Consider the following 19,532-nt stretch of genomic DNA (forward strand, 5'->3'; position numbering starts at 1 on the left):
GAAACTGCACCAGCGTCTTCTTAGCAATGTAGAGAGGGAAACGGGCCTGGAGGAGGGGCCCGTGGGACTCGGGTGTGCCTGTGCGGAGGCTGGGGGCAGGAGAGGAATCCAGGATAAGGTGAAAGGAGAGATGAGTAAGCTGGAGAGAGAGCCTGGAGCAGATCTGAGGCTCCCTGAATGCCCTGCAAACATTTGAGCTTCATCTCTAGCAAACAGCAGCCATCAATGGCTTTTAAACAAAGAAAGGACAAAATCAGATATTCGACATAGAGCAAGCTCCACACTCAGCTGTTTCTTCTCTTCGTATTCACTAGCTTGTAACCTCTTTAGGGAGATGCCATGATGAGCACTCTCGGTCTCGAGATGACGGATAGACGCGCCTCGGGCCGGCCTAGCGGGGGCAGATACCCCTTGGTGGGCATTTGAGTGGGGGAACCACATTTCATACCATCCGGGACCATGGACCCCAGAAGGGAAGCTGTTTGACTGCCCTGAATTCATTCATGTGGTTAACTTTATTATCCTAATTTTCTTCTGCCAAGAGAAAGCAGCGAAGGCTGAAATGGAGACTGACTTTTGATGTCACAGGGTGAGAATTCCAGTCCCCAGTACTGAGGTGAGGCCTTCGTCGTGGGCTCAGTGTAGACGGACCCAGTCCACTCCATCCCTGCTTCCTTTCACCTTTAAGGTACATCATCCACCAACAGATTTCCACACCACCCAGGAGCCCCACGTGAGGTCCAAGGTCCTCGATCCCAAAGATCCCTGTCATCTCCGGGGGATGCCCCTGCCTCCATAATGGCCCTGGTGCCACCGGCCCAGACCCTGCCCCCTCCCCGGCTCTCACTTACTGGGGGGAACTTCTTCCTCTGGATGTACTCAGTGACAGCAGGGTCAAAGTCCTTGGCGTAGCCCTCGTTAAGGCTGTAGATTTTACCTTTCTTTTTGATCTTCACGTCTTTGTCCACCAAAATGAACTCCCCGATGGCCTTTTGAGACAAGGAAGGAATGGTGGAGAGATGATGAGCACATCGTGTCCCCCAGGCCTGGATGAGGCGAGCGATGGGCTGGGCTACGCTGGGCTACGCTGGGCTACGCTGGGCTGGGGTCGTGGCCCACGGGCACCGCTCATCCTGGGGCCCCACGACACCTGCCAGACTCTCTGGGAGCTGTGAATGGGGCAGGGGAGGCAAGAGGATGCTGCAGAAGCCGTCAGGGTGATAACGGAGACTTTCAACTTTGTTTGCAAATGATTTCAGTAAAACAAGAAACCACACAAAAAGAGGGAAAGCAGACTGCTAAAGCCTGCAAGAAAGAAAGAATCATGTGTCCAAAGCAATATAAGATGTGTATGGCTTTACCAAACAGAAAAAAAGCACTGGTGGGCTCTCGGGAGAGACGGCCACTGCGGGATCAGTCCCTGGGTAACACCCAAGTGCTCAGTGCTGTTCTCGGCTTTACATTTCTGTCCTGATGGGAGTTCTCCTTTCTGGGCGCTGTTACAGAACAAAGCGGAACCCTGAGTTTGGAGCCTGGCACACGTGACTTCCGATGCCTTTGCTCACTGGTGTGCGAACTTTTTCTCAGACCGCCTCCTCCCACGCAGCCCAGGGTTAAGCTTATGCCTTTAAGCTTTAGGCTCTTCAGAGGAGATCTGAATTTGGGGGAAAGTGCTGCAGAGTCCTATTGCTCCAGGCTGAGGATTTCTATGGGTTCCTGTGTGTTTTTGGCAAGAGGGTGACAGAGGCTCTACCCACTCAGAACGGGCTTGACATTGACACAAGGGTTGAAAAAGAAAAAAGGCCACCAACACCCCTCTGCCTAGCCATTTATTCCCACAGCCGAAACTGGTTCCTACCCACATGGAGTACGTGGAAACCAGACAGACAGGGAGGGAGGGAGGGGAGAATTCACAGTGGTCACTGAAAGGAGTCATTGGAAGTGATTCTTCTTTCTTTCTTTTATGCCTTTTTTAATATTTTCAAAATTTTTGGCCACGAATATACCGGAATATTCTTTTATCATTGGTAGAAAAATAAATGTCTTTCAAAAAGCTGTATAGAAAAGCAAGCCATCTCACAACAGATGCTGGGTGCAGCGTGCAGGGCCCAGCCAGACTGTCCACGGTGCAAAGGAGGGAAGTCTGTGTATGGAGACGAAGCATAAAAGCTCCCAGAAACTTAAAGCCACTAGAAACCCAGGTACAGCTGGGTCAGTGGTTTCAGCAGAAACCATCAGCCTGGCTTTGCAGCAAGCCTAAACAAAGAGGAAGCACTTAGCATCTCCCTGGTGGGAGGCTCAGCCCCCGTCAGGCACAGCAGGCAGAAGGGCTAGAATCAAATCTCAGCAGGTCTGCATTGCGCTTCCAGACATTTAGGACTGAGGAGGGCAAAAGACTGTCAAACACACAGAAACTTCCCTACAGAGATGCTGGCCTGCAATCTGGAAACAAGAAGAGATTTAATGTTTTCTCTGCTTCCACCAACTCAAAGGTAACAAGAGAAGGCAGCGAAGAATGGGAAGCAGAGCCAGGGCCTGGCAAGTCACAGCCAGCAAACATCAGTGGGGCCCGAAACTGCATCCTGGGCTCAGGGGGAACTTTGCTCTGGTTCTGCCACTAACCCCCCCACCCCACCCCTACCCAGGTCACCACATTCAGAGACTTGAACTAGTGCTATTACCCTACCCTCGTTTATTTGTTAAGTGTCCATGCTGCCAAGGAGGTGAAAGTCCACTTTCCTGACGGCCTGGGACAAAGGCAGCCTGTGTTGAGTTAGCCCTTCCCGCCACACACAGACCCGGCCTCACCTCCAGCAGCCTGTCTCCCACAGAGGGTTCCCACTCCCTGTCTGTTCCTGGGGTTCAGTTTGCCAGCAAAAAGCACTTTATACACAGTTCACTAATATCATAGGAAGATATCTCCAAAAGTTAAAAAAGTTGGCCAGGCATAGTGGCTCACATCTGTAATCCCAGCACTTTGAGAGGCTGAGGTGGGTAGATCACCTGAGGTTAGGAGTTCGAGACCAGCCTGACCAACATGGCAAAACCCCGTCTCTACTAAGAATACAAGTGTGTTGGCGGCGCCTGTAGTCCCAGCTACTCAGGAGGCTGAGGCAGGAGAATCCTGAGGCTTGAACCCAGGAGGCAGAGCTTGCAGTGAGCTGACATCGCACCACTGCACTCCAGCCTGGGCAACAGGGCAAGACTCTGAGAAAGAAAGAAAAGAAAGAAAGGAAGGAAGGAAGGAAGGAAGGAAGGAAGGAAGGAAGGAAGGAAGGAAGGAAGGGAAGAAAGACTACACCAGTTAACTGAAGGTTTGTGTAAATGTACACAAATAAATGTGGAAGCTATTTTTGAAGAAACAATGCCGTCCACTGCTTCAGTTGGCACACCCATTCATCTCAGGAAAACAGCCTTTTGGTGACTAAAGTAGAAAAGCTAGAAATGGAATATCTACAGCCCTATCCAGTCCATAAATGCATTTTAGTTGGCAGTACAGTGTTGCACACATGTAGAAACATCATGTTTTTTACAATCCAGTGTTTCTTGAACCGTTAGAAGCCTTGGCAGGGTGGGCCCCCTCTTCCCGATTGTAATTGCTGGAAATCTTCAGTTCACCCCAGTTCCACCCTTGCCCCCCACCAGCCCTCCTTCCCCAGCACACTTCATCATCCCTGTGGCCTGCCGGGACTCGAAGCATTTGGGTCATTTGAGTAACAGCTGCTCTGAGGAACTCACATTGGAACAAAGGCCCCCTCCTGTGCTCTGAGATGCCACTTCTCACCTCCACAGTCTGCTCGGGAGGCATACACTGTCCCTCGGTCTCCTGCCCCCTTCCCACCACACATCATCATCTCTGTCCCTAAATGGGCGTCATCTCCCACCTCCACATACCCCTGCTCAGCCCCCACGCATAGCATTCATTTGCTCACAGACACCAGCCAAGCCCCCAGCCTCCTGTGAGGCCTCTCACCGGGTCCAGCATGAAGCAGTTGACCCCACAGTCCATGGCAAGGACCAGCATGGTGGCACTGCCGTACAGCGCGTAGCCGGCCGCCACCAGGTTCCGGCCTGGCTGCAGAGCATCCTTTTCGGAAGGCTCATCAGTTGATTTCTAGAGCAAGAAAGAAATCAAAGAATGTTTTTGTTTTGCTTTGTGATTCTTTTTTACAGTTCAACCATCAACAGGAGGCATTCTCAAGGTGCTCTTCTGATGAAATAGGGCATCTTCCCTGAGCGGCCTTCCCTACACGTCAGCAATATCCTGATTAGATGACCACGGCAGCCTCCCCCCAGAACCCAGACTTCCTGCATCTGGATCCCTCTTTCCATCAGGGCCCTCCTCCGGTCTTTCTAATGTGACATTCCCTCATCTCTCCACTATCAGTTCCAAAAAAGAGCGTGGCTCCTTGCCAGCTCCCACTAATGCAATTTTATTACGGCGTCCATCTCTTTCACCTGCCGGCTCCATCTTTATTTACACAAACTAACACTGGGCTGCAGGGCAGCCAGTCTGGGGAGGAAATCGGTTTTGTGAGCTCTTGCCGCCGCAGCCCATACCCTGCTGAGCGTGTGGTCTATGTCCCTCACACGTCAGGGAAATTCTCAGAAATGCAGGAACTCAGAATCTCTCCCCAGAGTCATTACGGGGTAGAGCAGATGCTGTCCAATGTGTTAACCGTGATGCACAGGAAGAAGCACATTTTACATCACAAACCAGTGCCCCCCGCCGCCACACACACCAAAAAGTTACCAAAATAATACCTACTCTTAGAACGTGACATGTGCTGTAATCCATTTTTTCATTAAAAACACAGCCGACTGGGTCATGTGGTCCAGAGTTTTTCTAACACTAGGGAAGGGAACCCCTTAAGGACACAGCTCTTAACCACTGATTTCTTACTATTAATGATTTTCTTCTTTTTTTTGACATGGAGTCTCGCTCTGTCACCCAGGCTGGAGTGCAGTGGCCAGATCTCGGCTCACTGCAAGCTCCGCCTCTCGAGTTCATGCCATTCTCCTGCCTCAGCCTCCTGAGTAGTTGGGACTACAGGCGCCGCCACCTCGCCCAGCTAATTTTTTGTGTTTTTAGTAAAGACAGGGTTTCACCATGTTAGCCAGGATGGTCTCTATCTCCTGACCTCATGACCGGCCAGAACAGAAAATACAAAAATTAGCCAGGCGTGGTGGTGCACACCTGTAGTCCCAGTCACTCAGGAGGCTGAGGTAGGAGGATGGCTTCAGCCAGGGAAAGTGAGGCTGCAGTGAGCCATGATGGCACCACTGCTCTCAGCCTGGGCAACAGAGTGAGACCTTGTCTCAAAAAAAAAAGAGAGGCTGGGCGTGGTGGCTCAAGCCTGTAATCCCAGCACTTTGGGAGGCCGAGACGGGCGGATCACGAGGTCAAGAGATCGAGACCATCCTGGCTAACACGGTGAAACCCCGTCTCTACTAAAAAATACAAAAATCTAGCCGGGCGAGAGCGCCTGTAGTCCCAGCTACTCGGGAGGCTGAGGCAGGAGAATGGCATAAACCCGGGAGGTGGAGCTTGCAGTGAGCTGAGATCCAGCCACTGCACTCTAGCCTGGGCAACAGAGCGAGACTCCGTCTCAAAAAAAAAAAAAAAAAAAAAGAGAGAGAGAAAATAAAGGGCCGGGTGCGGTGGCTCAAGCCTGTAATCCCAGCACTTTGGGAGGCCGAGACGGGCGGATCATGAGGTCAGGAAATCGAGACCATCCTGGCTAACATGGTGAAACCCCGTCTCTACTAAAAAACACAAAAAATTAGCCGGGCGAGGTGGCGGCGCCTGTAATCCCAGCTCCTCGGGAGGCTGAGGCAGGAGAATGGCGGGAACCCGGGAGGCTGAGCTTGCAGTGAGCTGAGATCCGGCCACTGCACTCCAGCCCGGGCGACAGAGCAAGACTCCGTCTCAAAAAAAAAAAATAAAATAAAATAAAAATAAAAAATAAATAAAATAAACAAAACAAGAGCTAAAGCTAAGAGGATGTACCTTGGATTTTATCATGTTTCCTGCTGGGTGGATGGGTTTTCATTCTAATTTTCACTTATCTGTATAATTGAGCACCTCTCCCTCCCCTCCCCTCCCCTCCCCTCCCCTCCCCTCCCCTCCCCTCTCCTCTCTCTCAGAAAAAGCAGCTCTGGAGGAGGGTGACTGCCCGAGTCAGGTGTTAGGAGACCCGGGGCAGGGCTGGGTTCTCGTCCCGTGCAGTGTGCTTTCTACGACTTAGAGCTGAGGAAACTTTTGCTACAGACAGACAGTGAATGTTTTCAGTTTTATGGGCCATACAGTCTCTGTCATAACCACACAACTTTGACGTGTAGCGGAGAATCAGCCAACGGCAGCAACGTGAACAAATGAATGTGACCAAATGCCAATTAAAGCTTCGTTTGTGGAGAGTAAAACTTAAAATGGATCATGAAACATTGTTCTTTAGTTTTTTTTCAACTATTTAAAAATGCAAAATGGTTATTCTTTGTTCACAGGCTGTACACATTAGGCCACAGGCTGGACTCAGCCTGGGACCATTGACTGGGGGACTTAAAGGACACTTTTGACCTAAATAATCTCTATGGTTGTCACACGCTCTCAACTCTCAGTTCACATCGTGTCATCACTATACTCACCCTCTACTGCCTCCTTTTTTAAAATCTCATTTTCTATCCTAAAAAGTAAGATATAGTAAAAAGAGTGAAATATCCTTCTCTTCCCACCCATATTTTACCCTATATTTTCTTTCAACAACCTAGTGGGTCTTCGTCATGCAATTACTGCTGAAAAGCTCAGAACTTGGGACAGAGGCTACTTCAGCCTCGCGGAGTCTCATGCTCTCCACTCCGGCTGCTCTGCCACAGGGAAATAGGACTGGATGCTCCATCTTAGCTTTTGTCCCCAAACCAAGTGCTGCAGATACCACGTTTTACCTTTCTATAGATGCCAAAAATGGTTCCAATGGACACAAGGCAATCGATGTTGGAAGATCCATCAAGGGGATCAAAACAGACCACATATTTACCCTGAGCACAGAAAAAAGAAACACAACCTTAAAATGTTGTAGCAAGATACACTAAGGAGTATACATTAGGGAGTAAGAATGGGAATTCAGAGGAAAGTTCAAAAAATGTGGGTCTTATTTATTTATACTCTGTCATGGAAGGTATGAAATGGCATAGAGAATGCACGGATACACACACACACGACGATTAAACAGAGAAAACACCACTTAGGAGGTGCGGATGAAGGGAATGGAATACAGATAAGTCATGATTTCCTACGCCGTTGATATAGTCAAATCATAACTTTGCATTGAGTTTCCTGGCAGCCAAAGGAAAAAGAAAAGCAAGGCTAGTCACTCATTTTCCTTTATTCGTAAAGGAAAAAGTAATTCCTTAGGTGAATCAGAGACTTCGCTAGAGTTGAGATCTGTAAGAAACTTCTCATGGAGGTCTTACAGATGCCCCTTGAGGTTGGGATGCATAGAGTTTTCAAAAATATCCTGGCTGGGCACAGTGGCCCATGCCTAATCCTAGCACTTTAGGAGGCTAAGACGGGAGGATTACTTGAGCCCAGGAGTTTGAGACCAGCCTGGGCAACATAGACTCCTTCTGTTAAAAAAAGAAAAAGTTCAATTAGCTGGGCATGATGCTGAACATCTGTAGTCCCAGCTACTCAGGAGGCTGAGGCAGGAGGTATCATGTGAGCCCAGGAGTTCGAGGCTGCAGTGAGCCACAATTGTGCACTCCAGTCTGGTGACAGAGTGAGGCCCTGTCTCTAAAAACAAAACTAAACAAAACAAATTTCTAGTGTAATTCCCAAAGGAGATAACTGGCAGTGGTAGTGGGACTCCTGCAGATTCCTGCTTTGAGTGGGATTTTCAGTAGTGTGCAGGAGCTGGCTGGTATCGGCTCTCAGGAGCTAACCGTGCACATCTCTTCCCAGCTCTGCCTTCAGTGACGTCACATTGGTAGCTTAAAATCGACGGTGGGAGAGTATTCACACCATTGACAGAGGCAAGGGGACGTATCAGAGACTTGTTTGTTTGCTTTGAGACCCAGTTTACCAGCACACCCCTGGGAGTTTTCCATCTCCAAATTAGCCACTTTCCAGTGTGGTTTTTAAATGTCTGTAGCAGATTCACGTGATTCCCTGCCCTCTTGCTCTTCACAGACCTCCCTCACTAATGCAGGAGGAACTGGAACCGGAACACAGGAACCTGCCTGTCACGAAGGCCCATGGTAGACAGAGAAGTCCAGCGTGAGTGATGGAGAATATTAAACAACACATCTAAGCTACATGCCTGAAGCTGCCAAAGACCTTGAAAGGCCCAGCTGAGAAAAACATGAACTTCAAGTCTAGCATGGAGGGCTATTAGGAATGATGAAAAACAACTTCATCAGATGTGGCTCCGGCCCTCTTAACAGGGTGAGGATGGGCAGCCTCTTCATCTTCTCGTTGTTTTTTCCTAATTCTACTCCTTCATGTTCCCAGTTCCTCTCAAGCTGAGAAAGACAGTAAGCCCATATAACTGTGCTGCTAATCTCAAAAGTTTTGTTTTTTAATTACAATTGTTGTTTTGTAAAAGCTGGGAATACTCTTTCATTTAACAATCTTTTTCAACAGTCATTTGTTGTCGAGGCCCTCCAATGTGCCAGGCATTGCACTAGACACTGGGACACAGAGACAAATAAGATTCATTTTCTGCTCTCAAAAATGAGAGACAAGGCCAGGTGCGGTGGCTCACACCTGTAATCCCAGCACTTTGGGAGGCCAAGGTGAGGTCAGGAGTTCAAGACCAGCCTGGCCAACATGGTGAAACCTCGTCTCTACTAAAAATACAAAAATTAGCCGGGTGTGGTGGCGGGAACCTGTAATTCCAGCTACTCAGGAGGCTGAGGCAGAAGAATCGCTTGAACCCAGGAGGCAGAGGTTGCAGTGAGCTGAGATCACGCCACTGTACTCCAGCCTGGGCAACAAGAGCAAAACACTGTCTAAAAAAAAAAAAAAAAAAAAAAAAAAAGGAAGAAGAAGAAGAAGAAGCCGAGACCGACCACCAGGGACTCCAATGCACGCATCAGGGGTGGAAGTTTCCAGCAGTCCGGGCCAACAGGAGGGTCAGTGTGACGGTCAGGAATCTGGTGGATGGGGATGTACTAAGAGATGGCCAACAGAAGCCAGGGTTTGAAGAGCATTAAACATGGCAATAGAAAGTTAGAAATGGAGATGAGTTCATGGGAGTCCACTGGAGAGAGGGCAGCATGAACCACAGCACTGATCTGCACAGTGGTGCAGGGAGGGTTCGAGAGATGGCAGCAATGAGGTGGAAGCTGTGGAAAGACTGCGGGAGGGATCTAGAGGGACTCCCGGAACCCAACTCCGCTAAACAAGTGGAGTCAGTTACGAAGCTGGGAAGAAAACCAGCTGCCTTAAAACCTCAATGGTGGCAGTACGGACCCACCCTTTTCTCTGGTTCCACTATGATGGCGTGTTTATCTTCTTCTGACACGAGAACACACGTAGCAAAGGATGACTTCAACATGTTCATAACCAGGTCGTTGGAGAGGACGTCCAGCTTCTTAACTTGATCACCTGTCACGTTGGTAGAACCAGCAATGCCATAGCTTCAGGGAACAAAAGTCACAAAAAAATAAGCCATGACCACCAGCGTATGTGGATGTGTCCATAAACCCACCGAAAGTGAGTGTTCGGTAAGATTTAGAAGAAAGGGTTCATGTCCTTTCCAGGGACACTGGAAACCATCATTCTCAGCAAACTAACACAGGAACAGAAAACCAGACACCGCCTGTTCTCACTCATAAGCGGGAGGTGAACAACGAGAGCACACAGACACAGGGAGGGGAACATCACACACCGGGGCCTGTCAGGGAGTTGGGAACTAGGGGAGGGAGAGCATTAGGAGAAATACCTAATGTAGATGACGGGTTGATCGGTGCAGGAAACCACGTGGCACGTGTAGACCTGTGCAACAGACCTGTGCATTCTGCACATGTATCCCGGAACTTAAAGTATAATAAAAATTTTAAAAAAGGATTTAGAAGAAAGGAAGGAGGACACACAGCTTAGGAGAACGAGGCAGGAAGGGCGGTGGTGCCTCTGGACAGACCCTAGAGAGGAGGAGATGCTACCACCCACCTCTTCACCTCGAACCGGTCATGGTGCCCTGCACACTTTTGTGGTTAAATCGATGTTTCTTGTTTTCATTGTGGTTCCCCTAGGGAGCTTTTTAGAACATTTTTTCCTCAACCATACTCCCCCAAGAACATTTTTAATACTGCAGATACCGTGGGTATCTGTTTATTGCAGTACGTGTGTCCGCGCTTTTTACATAAAACGTTTGGGGGGTTTTCGGTTCTGCCCAGAAAGAACCAGTGTTGGCCCAAACACACGGGTTAAACTCCTCAATACTGAGACCCAGCAAGCCTGGGTCGGGGGGAGCCTGAGTTTCAAGCCAAGCCAAGGGGTTTATGGCTTTATAACTAAAAAGACCCTAAAAGAAGCAAGGCATCATTTCATAGAGGAGAAAACTCAGACCCCAAGACTCCTGTGGGCTTCTCCACAAGGCAGGGTGGAGACAAGATGCTGCCTATGACTCCCAGGCCAGGGCTCTCCTGGTGACACCCTGGGCCCCTGGCAGGAGTTATAGGGCATGCAAGTTGCAGGGATCCTGGAGTTTTCACTATTTTTAAGCTACCTGCAAGTCAGTAAGTGTAGAATTCCCAGAATCCAGTGGCTTGTCCACATGCAGCCTAGCTTGTTAGACTTAGAGAAGCGGCAGGTTGTCAGAGCCTGGGGTTGCCCTGAACACAGAAAGGAGGGAGACGTCTCACAGGAAGGATGCACAGCAACGAGAGAGCCTTGATGTGGGAAGGGAAAAAGATGGGTCTTTGAAGACACCAACAAGCCACTGAAAGTGGGTGTTAAGGGCACACCCGCGCCCTTGGCCAGGATGGCGATGTGCACTCGCCTGGGAATCGACACTCCCCGTGCACTCGCCTGGGAACTGATGCTCCCCTATCCAGCGGCCCAGGCTTGCCTGGGAACCGATGCTCCCTGACCCAGTGGCCGTGGCTCGCCTGGGAACCGGCGCTCCCTGATCCAGCGGCCGAGGCTCGCCTGGGAACCGGCGCTCCCTGATCCATGATCCAGCAGCCCTGGCTCGCCTGGGAACTGACGCTCCCCGACCCAGCAGTCGTGGCTGCTTCAGCTCCTGCAAGTACATTTGCCCAAAACATGACTCACTGTGTCTGGCTGGGCAAAACTGAGCGCCTTCTAGAAACCGTCCAAACTCATGTGCCTGGTCCAGCCTGACTGTCTCAGGAGCTAGCTCCGGCTGTCTTCTCGTGCCCACCTGTCAGCGTCTTTTGGCCACTCTTGGCATCATTCCCTTTCCAGCCTGCAAAGCGCGTCTCATCCCACTAGCCCTCCTCCTGCCGCTTCTTTCACCCATTACTCCTATTTCATGAGTAAAAGACCAAGAGGTCTGTGGAGCTTTGAGCTGAACCCCGTGTCCCTGGGCTTTCGATTCTATTTCCACACAATCTTTTTCTCACCCCAATTGTGAGGCTGGGGCTTGTGGAGAAAGAAGGCGCTAAAATCTGGGAGGCCAGAGGCACTTGGCAGGACCCACCAGCTCAAATGCAGCTCCCTCGGTGACCCCACTAGCGGCAGTGCTCGTCCTTCCCAGCCTGAAAGCTGCACTGTCAAAGTCACTTTATGATTATTGTTATTTCTATTTTTTATTTTTTGGAGACAGTGCCACTCTGTCGTCCAGGCTGATGTGCACTTGCGTGATCTCGGCTCACTGCAACCTCCACCTCCCAGGTTCGGGCCTCACCCTCCTGAGTAGCTGGGACTATAGCCGTAAGCCACCACATCCAGCTGATTTTTGTATTTTTAGTACAGACAGGGTTTCACCATGTTGGCCAGGCCAGTCTCGAACTCCCGTCCTCAAGTGATCCACCCACCTCAGCCTCCCAAAGTGCTGGGATTTACAGGCATGAGCCACCATGCCCAGCCCACTGTCAAAGTCACTTCTGATTCTGGAGGGCAAATAGCACTGATGGACCAGAAGGAGGGCTTCAAGGCAGAGACCAGGTCCAGGTCTCAGCTCCCAGGCTCCCCTGCCCTCTCTGAGCCTCCCTCCCTTTCGCATGTGTCCAAAGAGGGAAGTGAGGTCCGCCCTGATGCGGCTGTCAGAGGATCACATGAGATACACAAAAGGCTTAGCACTAATAGGCGCAGCCCGACAGGACAGCTCAGGGGCTGGGAGGGCTGGGCAGAGGGCCCGAAGGCACCGGACACAGATGAGGCACCGGACACAGATGAGGCACTGAGGCAGGTGCGGAAGGAAAGTCCTGTATTACGCTTTGGTCCGAGTCCCATCTGCTCAGGCACTTCCCTCAGGAACACTCAGGCCATGGTCTCTTTTACTCACAAGCTCCCTAGACAGCTGTCTGAGTGCTCACGTGTCCCACAGATATTCACTGGGGACCTGCTGTGCGCTGGGAACCGTTCGAGATGCTGGGGTTACGGAGCTGAACACGGTAGATAAGATCCCACCCTTATGGAGGGTATATTCTACTGGGGTGAGACAAACAAGAACTAAGTATTTTCAATGAAAAAGATACGTCAGAGAGTGACAGGTGCTCGCTGACATAAAACAAATCAAGGTGACAGGAGAGGGAGATGAGAGGGTACATGGTTAGAGGGTCAGGAAGATCTCACTGCAAAGGGGGCATTCAAGCTGAATGGCATTTTGAATGTTTTTCATAAGAATGGGAGGAAATAGGCTGGGCACAGTGGCTCACGCCTGTAATCCCAGCACTTTGGGAAGCCAAGATGGGTGGATCACGAGGTCAGGAGATCGAGACCATCCTGGCTAACACAGTGAAACCCCGTCTCTACTAAAAATACAAAAAATTAGCCGGGCGTGGTGGCGGCACCTGTAGTCCCAGCTACTCGGGAGACTGAGGCAGGAGAATGGCGTGAACCCGGGAGGCGGAGCTTGCAGTGAGCCGAGATGGTGCCACTGTACTCCAGCCTGGGCGACAGAGCGAGACTCGGTCTCAAAAAAGAAAGAAAGAAAGAAAGGAATGGGAGAGGAAATGGGCCAGGCGCGGTGGCTCACACCTGTAATCCCAGCACTTTGGAAGGCCGAGGCGGGTGGATCACCTGAGGTCAGGAATTCAAGACCAGCTTGACCAACATGGTGAAGCCCTATCTCTACTAAATGTAGAAAAATCAGCTGGGTGTGATGGCACTTGCCTATAATCCCAGCTACTTGGGAGGCTGAGACAGGAGAATCCCTTGAACCCAGGAGCGGGAGGTTGCGGTGAGCCGAGATCTCGCCATTGCACCCCAGCCTGGGCAACAAGAGCGAAACTCTGTCTCAAAAAAACAAAAAAAAATAACGGGAGGAAATGAAAAAGCCCTAAAGGAGCCCAAACAAGTCAGCTAGTAACGACTCCGGAGAAGAGCGGCGTGTTAGCAATTGAGCCAAAGCAAACAGTCAGTTCATTTTTCACATATTTCCAGATGGAAGGGAGTGGGTCCTATGTGCACATTTATACAGGTGATTTTGTAAAGCCTGACTTTTTCCTGTGATGCCTGGATCCAGGAAGCACCTAAATTCAGAGAGGAAACCTGGGGGAGAAAGTCCTTGTGAGGTGGCTCCGACGTGCAGCCCTCCCGTGCCAGCCCCACCAGCCAGGGAGAGACAAGTCATCCTGTAACCGTGTCCTAAACACAGAGGCACCGTGACTTGTTTTGTGGGATTAAATGAAAGTAGGCTATTTCCTGATGCGCTGGACTGCATTTTCTGAGCTTGCAGACTCAGCAGTTGGCCAGATTAAAGTGAGAAGTAACTTCTGTTGCCCCAGATCATGCCCAGGCCTACGAGAGGTTACAGTCGGTGTCAGGGTGGGAGACTTGGCAAATCATGACCACCAGCCAGGCCTCCCCACTGCCATTCCAAGAGTCTCAGATGGTTCCTATCCTTGGCACACAGAGGAACCAACACAGAGAAGCCGAAGGCTATAGAAGGGATGGTACACCCTGTTCATGATAGGAGGCTTATGGGGCCACACAGCACTCTGGAAGGATGCATGGCACGGGGTCCTCAGCACCTGCATGGTCAGGGTCGCTCACATCCACCAAGCCATGCAGGGCCCTCAGCACAGCACTGACGGGGCCGCCCGTGTCCACCAAACCACACCAGAGCCTCACCACCTGCACGGATGGGGCCTCCCGCATCCACCAAGCCATGCAGGACCCTCAGCACAGCACTGACGGGGCCGCCTGCGTCCACCAAACCCCGGCAGGAAATGGGCTCCACCTGCTTCAGGTTTCCATGATACCACTGGGTGGCGACGATGTGTTAACTGGTTCCTGCCCGTTTCTTTACCCCCAGTAAGGGTCCCTCCCGTCTTCCAGCAGAAGGACGCTTCACCAGCTGTCCTCAGTTGTCTTCGAAGTGTAAAAGAACACACGAAGACAGATTACTCTGGACCCTCCAACTCAATGTTCACATCCTTTATAACTTTGCTAAGATATCTTGTGGGAAGGCTTCTCCTGGTTAATCCTGGCGTTATGAAAACCTTCCAGAAAAGCACAGGAAAAGGATCCTAAGGTAGAAACAGTGAGTGGATCAGGAGAACAGATTCCCCCGGCTGCCAGCCAACTATGCCGCCACGTTGATAGCAACAATGTCGGGGTGTCCCTCATGTCTCCGGGTCTCCTCTGAGCCGCAGTGCGTTACGCGGGCCGCACCCTGTGCTGGTCACACCACCTGGCTTGGTACTGTCGGGGCTGCACAGTCACGATGGGCAGTCAGGACCAGACGCAGGCTCCATCGAGCCTCCCCCATCACACCTCGGGGACCCTGAGAGGGCTTGAGATGCCCCGAGTAACGCGTTTACGACGGTCAATGAGGTCGCAAGCAGGCAAGGCTTCTGTGATCCTGACAGAGGAAAAGTCCTCAGAAACATGCTCAGGGAGTGGGCAGCTGAAGATCACATGCAGTTTATTTTCTCCATAAGTTTTCAGAAGCCCCCTTAGAAATAATAAATGTCCGGCCAGGCGCAGTGGCTCTCGCCTGTCATCCGAGCACTTTGGGAGGCCAAGGTGGGCGGATCACCCGAGGTCAGGAGTTCGACACCAGCCTGGCCAACATGGTGAAATCCCATCTCTACTAAAAATACAAAAATTGGCCGATCACAGTGGCTCACGCCTGTAATCCCAGCGCTTTGGGAAGCTGAGGCAGGTGGATCACCTGAGGTTGGGAGTTCAAGACCAGCCTGACCAACGTGGAGAAACCCTGTCTCTAATAAAAACACAAAATTAGCTGGGTATGGTGGCGCATGCCTGTAATCCCAGCTATTCAGGAGGCTGAGGCAGGAGAATCGCTTGAACCCGGGAGGTGGACGTTGCAGTGAGCTGAGATCGCGCCACTGCACTCCAGCCTGGGCAACAAGAGCAAAACTCCATCAAAAAAAAAAAAAAAAAAAATTAGCCGGGAGTGGTGGCAGATGCCTGTAATCCCAGCTGCTCGGGAGGCTGAGACAGGGGAGTCACCTGAACCCAGGAGGCAGAGGTTGCAGTGAGCCGAGATCACGCCACTGCACTCCAGTCTGGGCAACAAAGAGTTAAATTCCACCTCAGAAAGAAAAAGAAATAACAAACATCTGCCTGCTGATCAGTCATCATTCCTCAAAGGCCCTGAAGGACAGAGAAACAAGAGCATTCGCTCTGTATTCCAATCACTACCTAGAGAGGGCTGCCTAGAGTCAACAGCAGGTGTGGGCCTCAGCTCCTGGTGAGGCAGCCCTGAGCCCGAGCGAACGCAGCAGCTGCCATCCCCCGCCTCAAGTTCTAGGAGGGCTCCGGGAGAGCCCAGCGGAGCCAGAAGCCCACCCTGCCTCGGAAGCCGTTTCCAGGAGGCAGCTGTGAACCAGAGGTGATGACACCAACTACCCTCTATGGGACTCGACTGGAGCCTTTGCACCCACCACCGGCTCCTCCCAGATCACCCAGTTTGCCATTCTCTGGGGATGGGATAAGGCACAAATGAGGCTGCAGGGATGTGGGAAACCATCACACGACCCTGTCCAAAAAGGCCTTCCCCAGGCCAACCGTGCCTCACAATTAAAGGAGAGAGAGGAACAAGTGAAATGGCTAAGACATGGCTGCACTGAGCGAGCTGTAAACCTCCAGGCCTAGCTCCCTTCCCCCCGCCCCGCTCTGCCCCCAGCCCTGCTGCCAGAAAAGGAGCAGCAGCAGCCGGGGCTGATCACGCAGGGGCAGGGAGGGCAATCTGGATGGAGCCAGTGACGATCCGCCAAGGAAATGTTTTCCGAAAGAAAGTTATCACAGAGGTGGCCAGACACAGTGGCTCGTGCCTGTGATCCCAACAGTTTGGGAGGCCAAGGTAGGTGGATCACTTGAGGCCAGGAGTTTGAGACCAGCTTGCCAACATGGCCAAACCCCACCTCTACTAAAAATACAAAAATTAGCCAGGTGTGGTGGCACATGCCTGGAATCCCAGCTACTTGGAAGGCCGAGGCACAGGAATTGCCTGAACCCAGGAGGCAAAGTTGGTGAGCCGAGATCACATCACTGCATCTAGCCTGGGCCACAGAGACTCTGTCTCAAAAAAAAAAAAAAAAAAAAAAAGTTATCACAGAGGGGAAAGGCGACATTGTGACGTTTTCTCCACCGTTTCTGTCTTGGGCCTAAGAGGAGAAATGACAGAGCATAAGGAGCGGATTGGCTTGAGGCCTTCCTTGAGAAGTAGCAGGGAGCAAGCAAGAGAACAGGGCACCTGCTGAGGCCAGAGCACCACTGGCCGCTACTGCTGGCCACGGAATTTAAATGCCCGCACCTCACAGCAAGGAGGCCAGACTGGCTGCACAGAACCCCAGGGCACCGCCCGAACCACGGCACAGCGTTGCACAAACGTCAGCTGCTTCCAGGCATGTGTGAATCAACAGGTGCTTTCAAACTGCGGCCGAAAATTCCAGGACATGCTTTTAAACTGCAATCTTCCAGAGACGCGGATATTTGATTTCCACATATCTAAGCTGAAGCTGAGATTTTCTTCACAATAGCAAAGAGAACAATGATGAGGAAGCACTAATCATGACTTATACTATATTTATATATTTTTAAAAATCTCGTTCTATGTTGTATCTTAAGTTTATAAAACAAGTATATATTACATTCAATCTATTGGGTAACTTAAGGGTTTTTTTTGTTGTTGTTTTTTGTTTTAAGACAGAGTCTCGCTCCGTCACCCAGGCTGGAGTGCAGTGGCGCCATCTCGGCTCACTGCAACCAGCCCCTCCTGGGTTCAAGCGATTCTCCTGCCTCAGCCTCCTGAGTAGCTGGGATTACAGGCGCCGCCACCACGTCCGGCTAATTTTTGTATTTTTAGTAGAGACAGGGTTTCACTATGTTGACCAGGCTGGTCTCAAACTCCTGACCCCATGATCCGCCCACCTTGGCCTCCCAAAGTGCTGGGATTACAGGCATGAGCCACCACACCCGGCCAAAAGTTTTTTTAATATAGAAAAAGCAGAGCTGATTAGCACGGGTCCTGCTTATGCCCTTCACAGACCCATGGTCATTGAATAGGCACAGCTATCGATCTGGGGGCTGCTTCTGGAAATAAAACCACAGCTGCTTGGAGGAACTAATTCACCTCAAGCCTTGGCCTAGAAAACGGCAGCCTGTTAACTAGGAAGGTTGTTAACTGATTTCGGTGGTGAAGACGGATAATTAAAGAAACGAGGAAGGATCAGAGCCTGAAGCTGAAGGCACTAGCCTCCGGGAGATCCTCCACGGTGCCAGGAGCCTGGAAAATGTGTGCAAGAGTGAAACACCAGCATCAGCGACATCACAGAACCCCCACTCCTGGGGAGGTAGGGGGGAGGGTCTAGTCTCTCAACCCCCACCCAGAGAGGACGGGGAGAGCCCACAGGCGTGGAAGCGTGACCTTTATGGGGCATTGTCTTCATGGCCTTAGGAATGGCCCACTCTTTTCTAGGAGCCGCTGGGAGGGGGGGCACAGACAGGGCTGCCACCCCTGGAAACGCTATCTAAAACCCCCATCTTAGAGGCCTGGGCCCAACCCGCTTTGTACAAGAATGCCAAGAGTGGAGGGCCTCTGAGCTCCCCTCACCTGATGGGCCACCTGGAGGACGGCCACGTCCCACGCACAGCCCTCTACCTGCGTCATTCGCAATGAGAATCTCACAGGCAGCCAGACGTGTTTCTAGTGAGGTCCGAAGCAAACGCGCAGGGCATCAGGGAAATGCCGAGTGTATTACCCTGGGGGCCTGAAACTCTTGCATAAACATGTACCTCTGGAGGAGGAAAGACCTACCAGTTCCTGATCCTGGAAAAAAGAGTATTTTGTTAACCATGTATCCTTAGCACCTAGAACAATGCCTGCACGTAGTGGGTTCTCAATGTAAACGGATGAACACGTTTAGAGTGTAAGACAAGGATCCAAGAATTCCTAAGATCATGAACTCCATTAGACCCAGCGGTGTTGGTAATGCCTCCTGCATAACCTCTACCATCCCAGACTCCGACCCCTGAAGAAAACCCTCAGATTAGCACAGCTTCTTGGTAAAAATGTGTTTGCTGTGCAAACACAGCGTTAGACAAATGCAGTGACCTTTCACCTGGTTCCTCAGGAAACTAGAGTGTCGTGGTCGAGGCCCCAGGCTGGCCCTCTACACCACCCCACCGGGGTTCCAGTCCCAGGCTGGCCCTCTACACCACCGGGGTTCCAGTCCCAGCTCTGCTCCATGCTCAGCAGCCAGGGAAAGTCACTTCCCATCTGTGACCACTGGTTCATCTGCAGTATGGGAATGAGGTGTGTCTGCTTTGTAGTCGAGAGAGGGGGGATAACTGGGTTGATACAGGTAAAGTGGTCAGAAAAGTGCCTGGTGCATAGGCAAGTGTGCAAGAAATGTCACCATTCCCACCCCTAGCTCGCTTGGCATAACCCAACCATGCGGAGAAGCAAGAACTCAGCACCAGAAAGACCTGGGTTCAGATTCTGCCTTCGCTTCTTTCCGACGATGTGGCCTCCATCAAGCTGTGCGAAGCCCCTGAGTGGCTGTTTGTGGCCACGCTGGTGGGGATGGTGGATAATGCACCTGGTTCACAGCACTCCCCGCCCAGGCAGCCCACATGCTCTTCACAGAGCCCGGCAGGCATCCACTAAGTAAGTGTCGTTGGTCTGGGGACTGGGGGAAGGGGAGGCATCTCTAAACCAGTTTTGCAGGCAACTTCTTGGAGGACAGCCAATAAGGAACTGGCAAAAGAAAAAAAAAGTGCTCCAAGTTTACATTTGATAAAATCTCACTGGGAATATTATTTATTTGAGATGTTCTTGACATTTCACTTCAATTTTATTCAAATTGGTTGGCCCTGCAGCCCAAGTAAAGTGGAAAAGCACCAGGCAGGGTTGAAGCCTCTGCGCCCTTTC

At 51.1% G+C, this 19,532-nt stretch overlaps 1 protein-coding gene across 1 annotated transcript in view; it reads right to left on the reverse strand.

Annotated features, from left to right (window-relative positions):
* The window catches only part of FBP1 (fructose-bisphosphatase 1), a 31,323-nt gene that overhangs the window by 2,897 nt on the left and 8,894 nt on the right, over positions 1–19,532 (reverse strand). Inside the window, exons 2-5 of the mRNA XM_007969933.3 lie at positions 9,474–9,636; positions 6,943–7,035; positions 3,974–4,114; positions 852–989 (exon numbers count right to left, since the gene is read on the reverse strand). Coding sequence (XP_007968124.1) covers positions 852–989; positions 3,974–4,114; positions 6,943–7,035; positions 9,474–9,636 — 535 coding nt within the window. The remainder of the gene's footprint in view (positions 1–851; positions 990–3,973; positions 4,115–6,942; positions 7,036–9,473; positions 9,637–19,532) is intronic.

This window comes from Chlorocebus sabaeus, chromosome 12 (genome assembly GCF_047675955.1).
Source record: "Chlorocebus sabaeus isolate Y175 chromosome 12, mChlSab1.0.hap1, whole genome shotgun sequence".
NCBI lineage: Eukaryota > Metazoa > Chordata > Mammalia > Primates > Cercopithecidae > Chlorocebus > Chlorocebus sabaeus.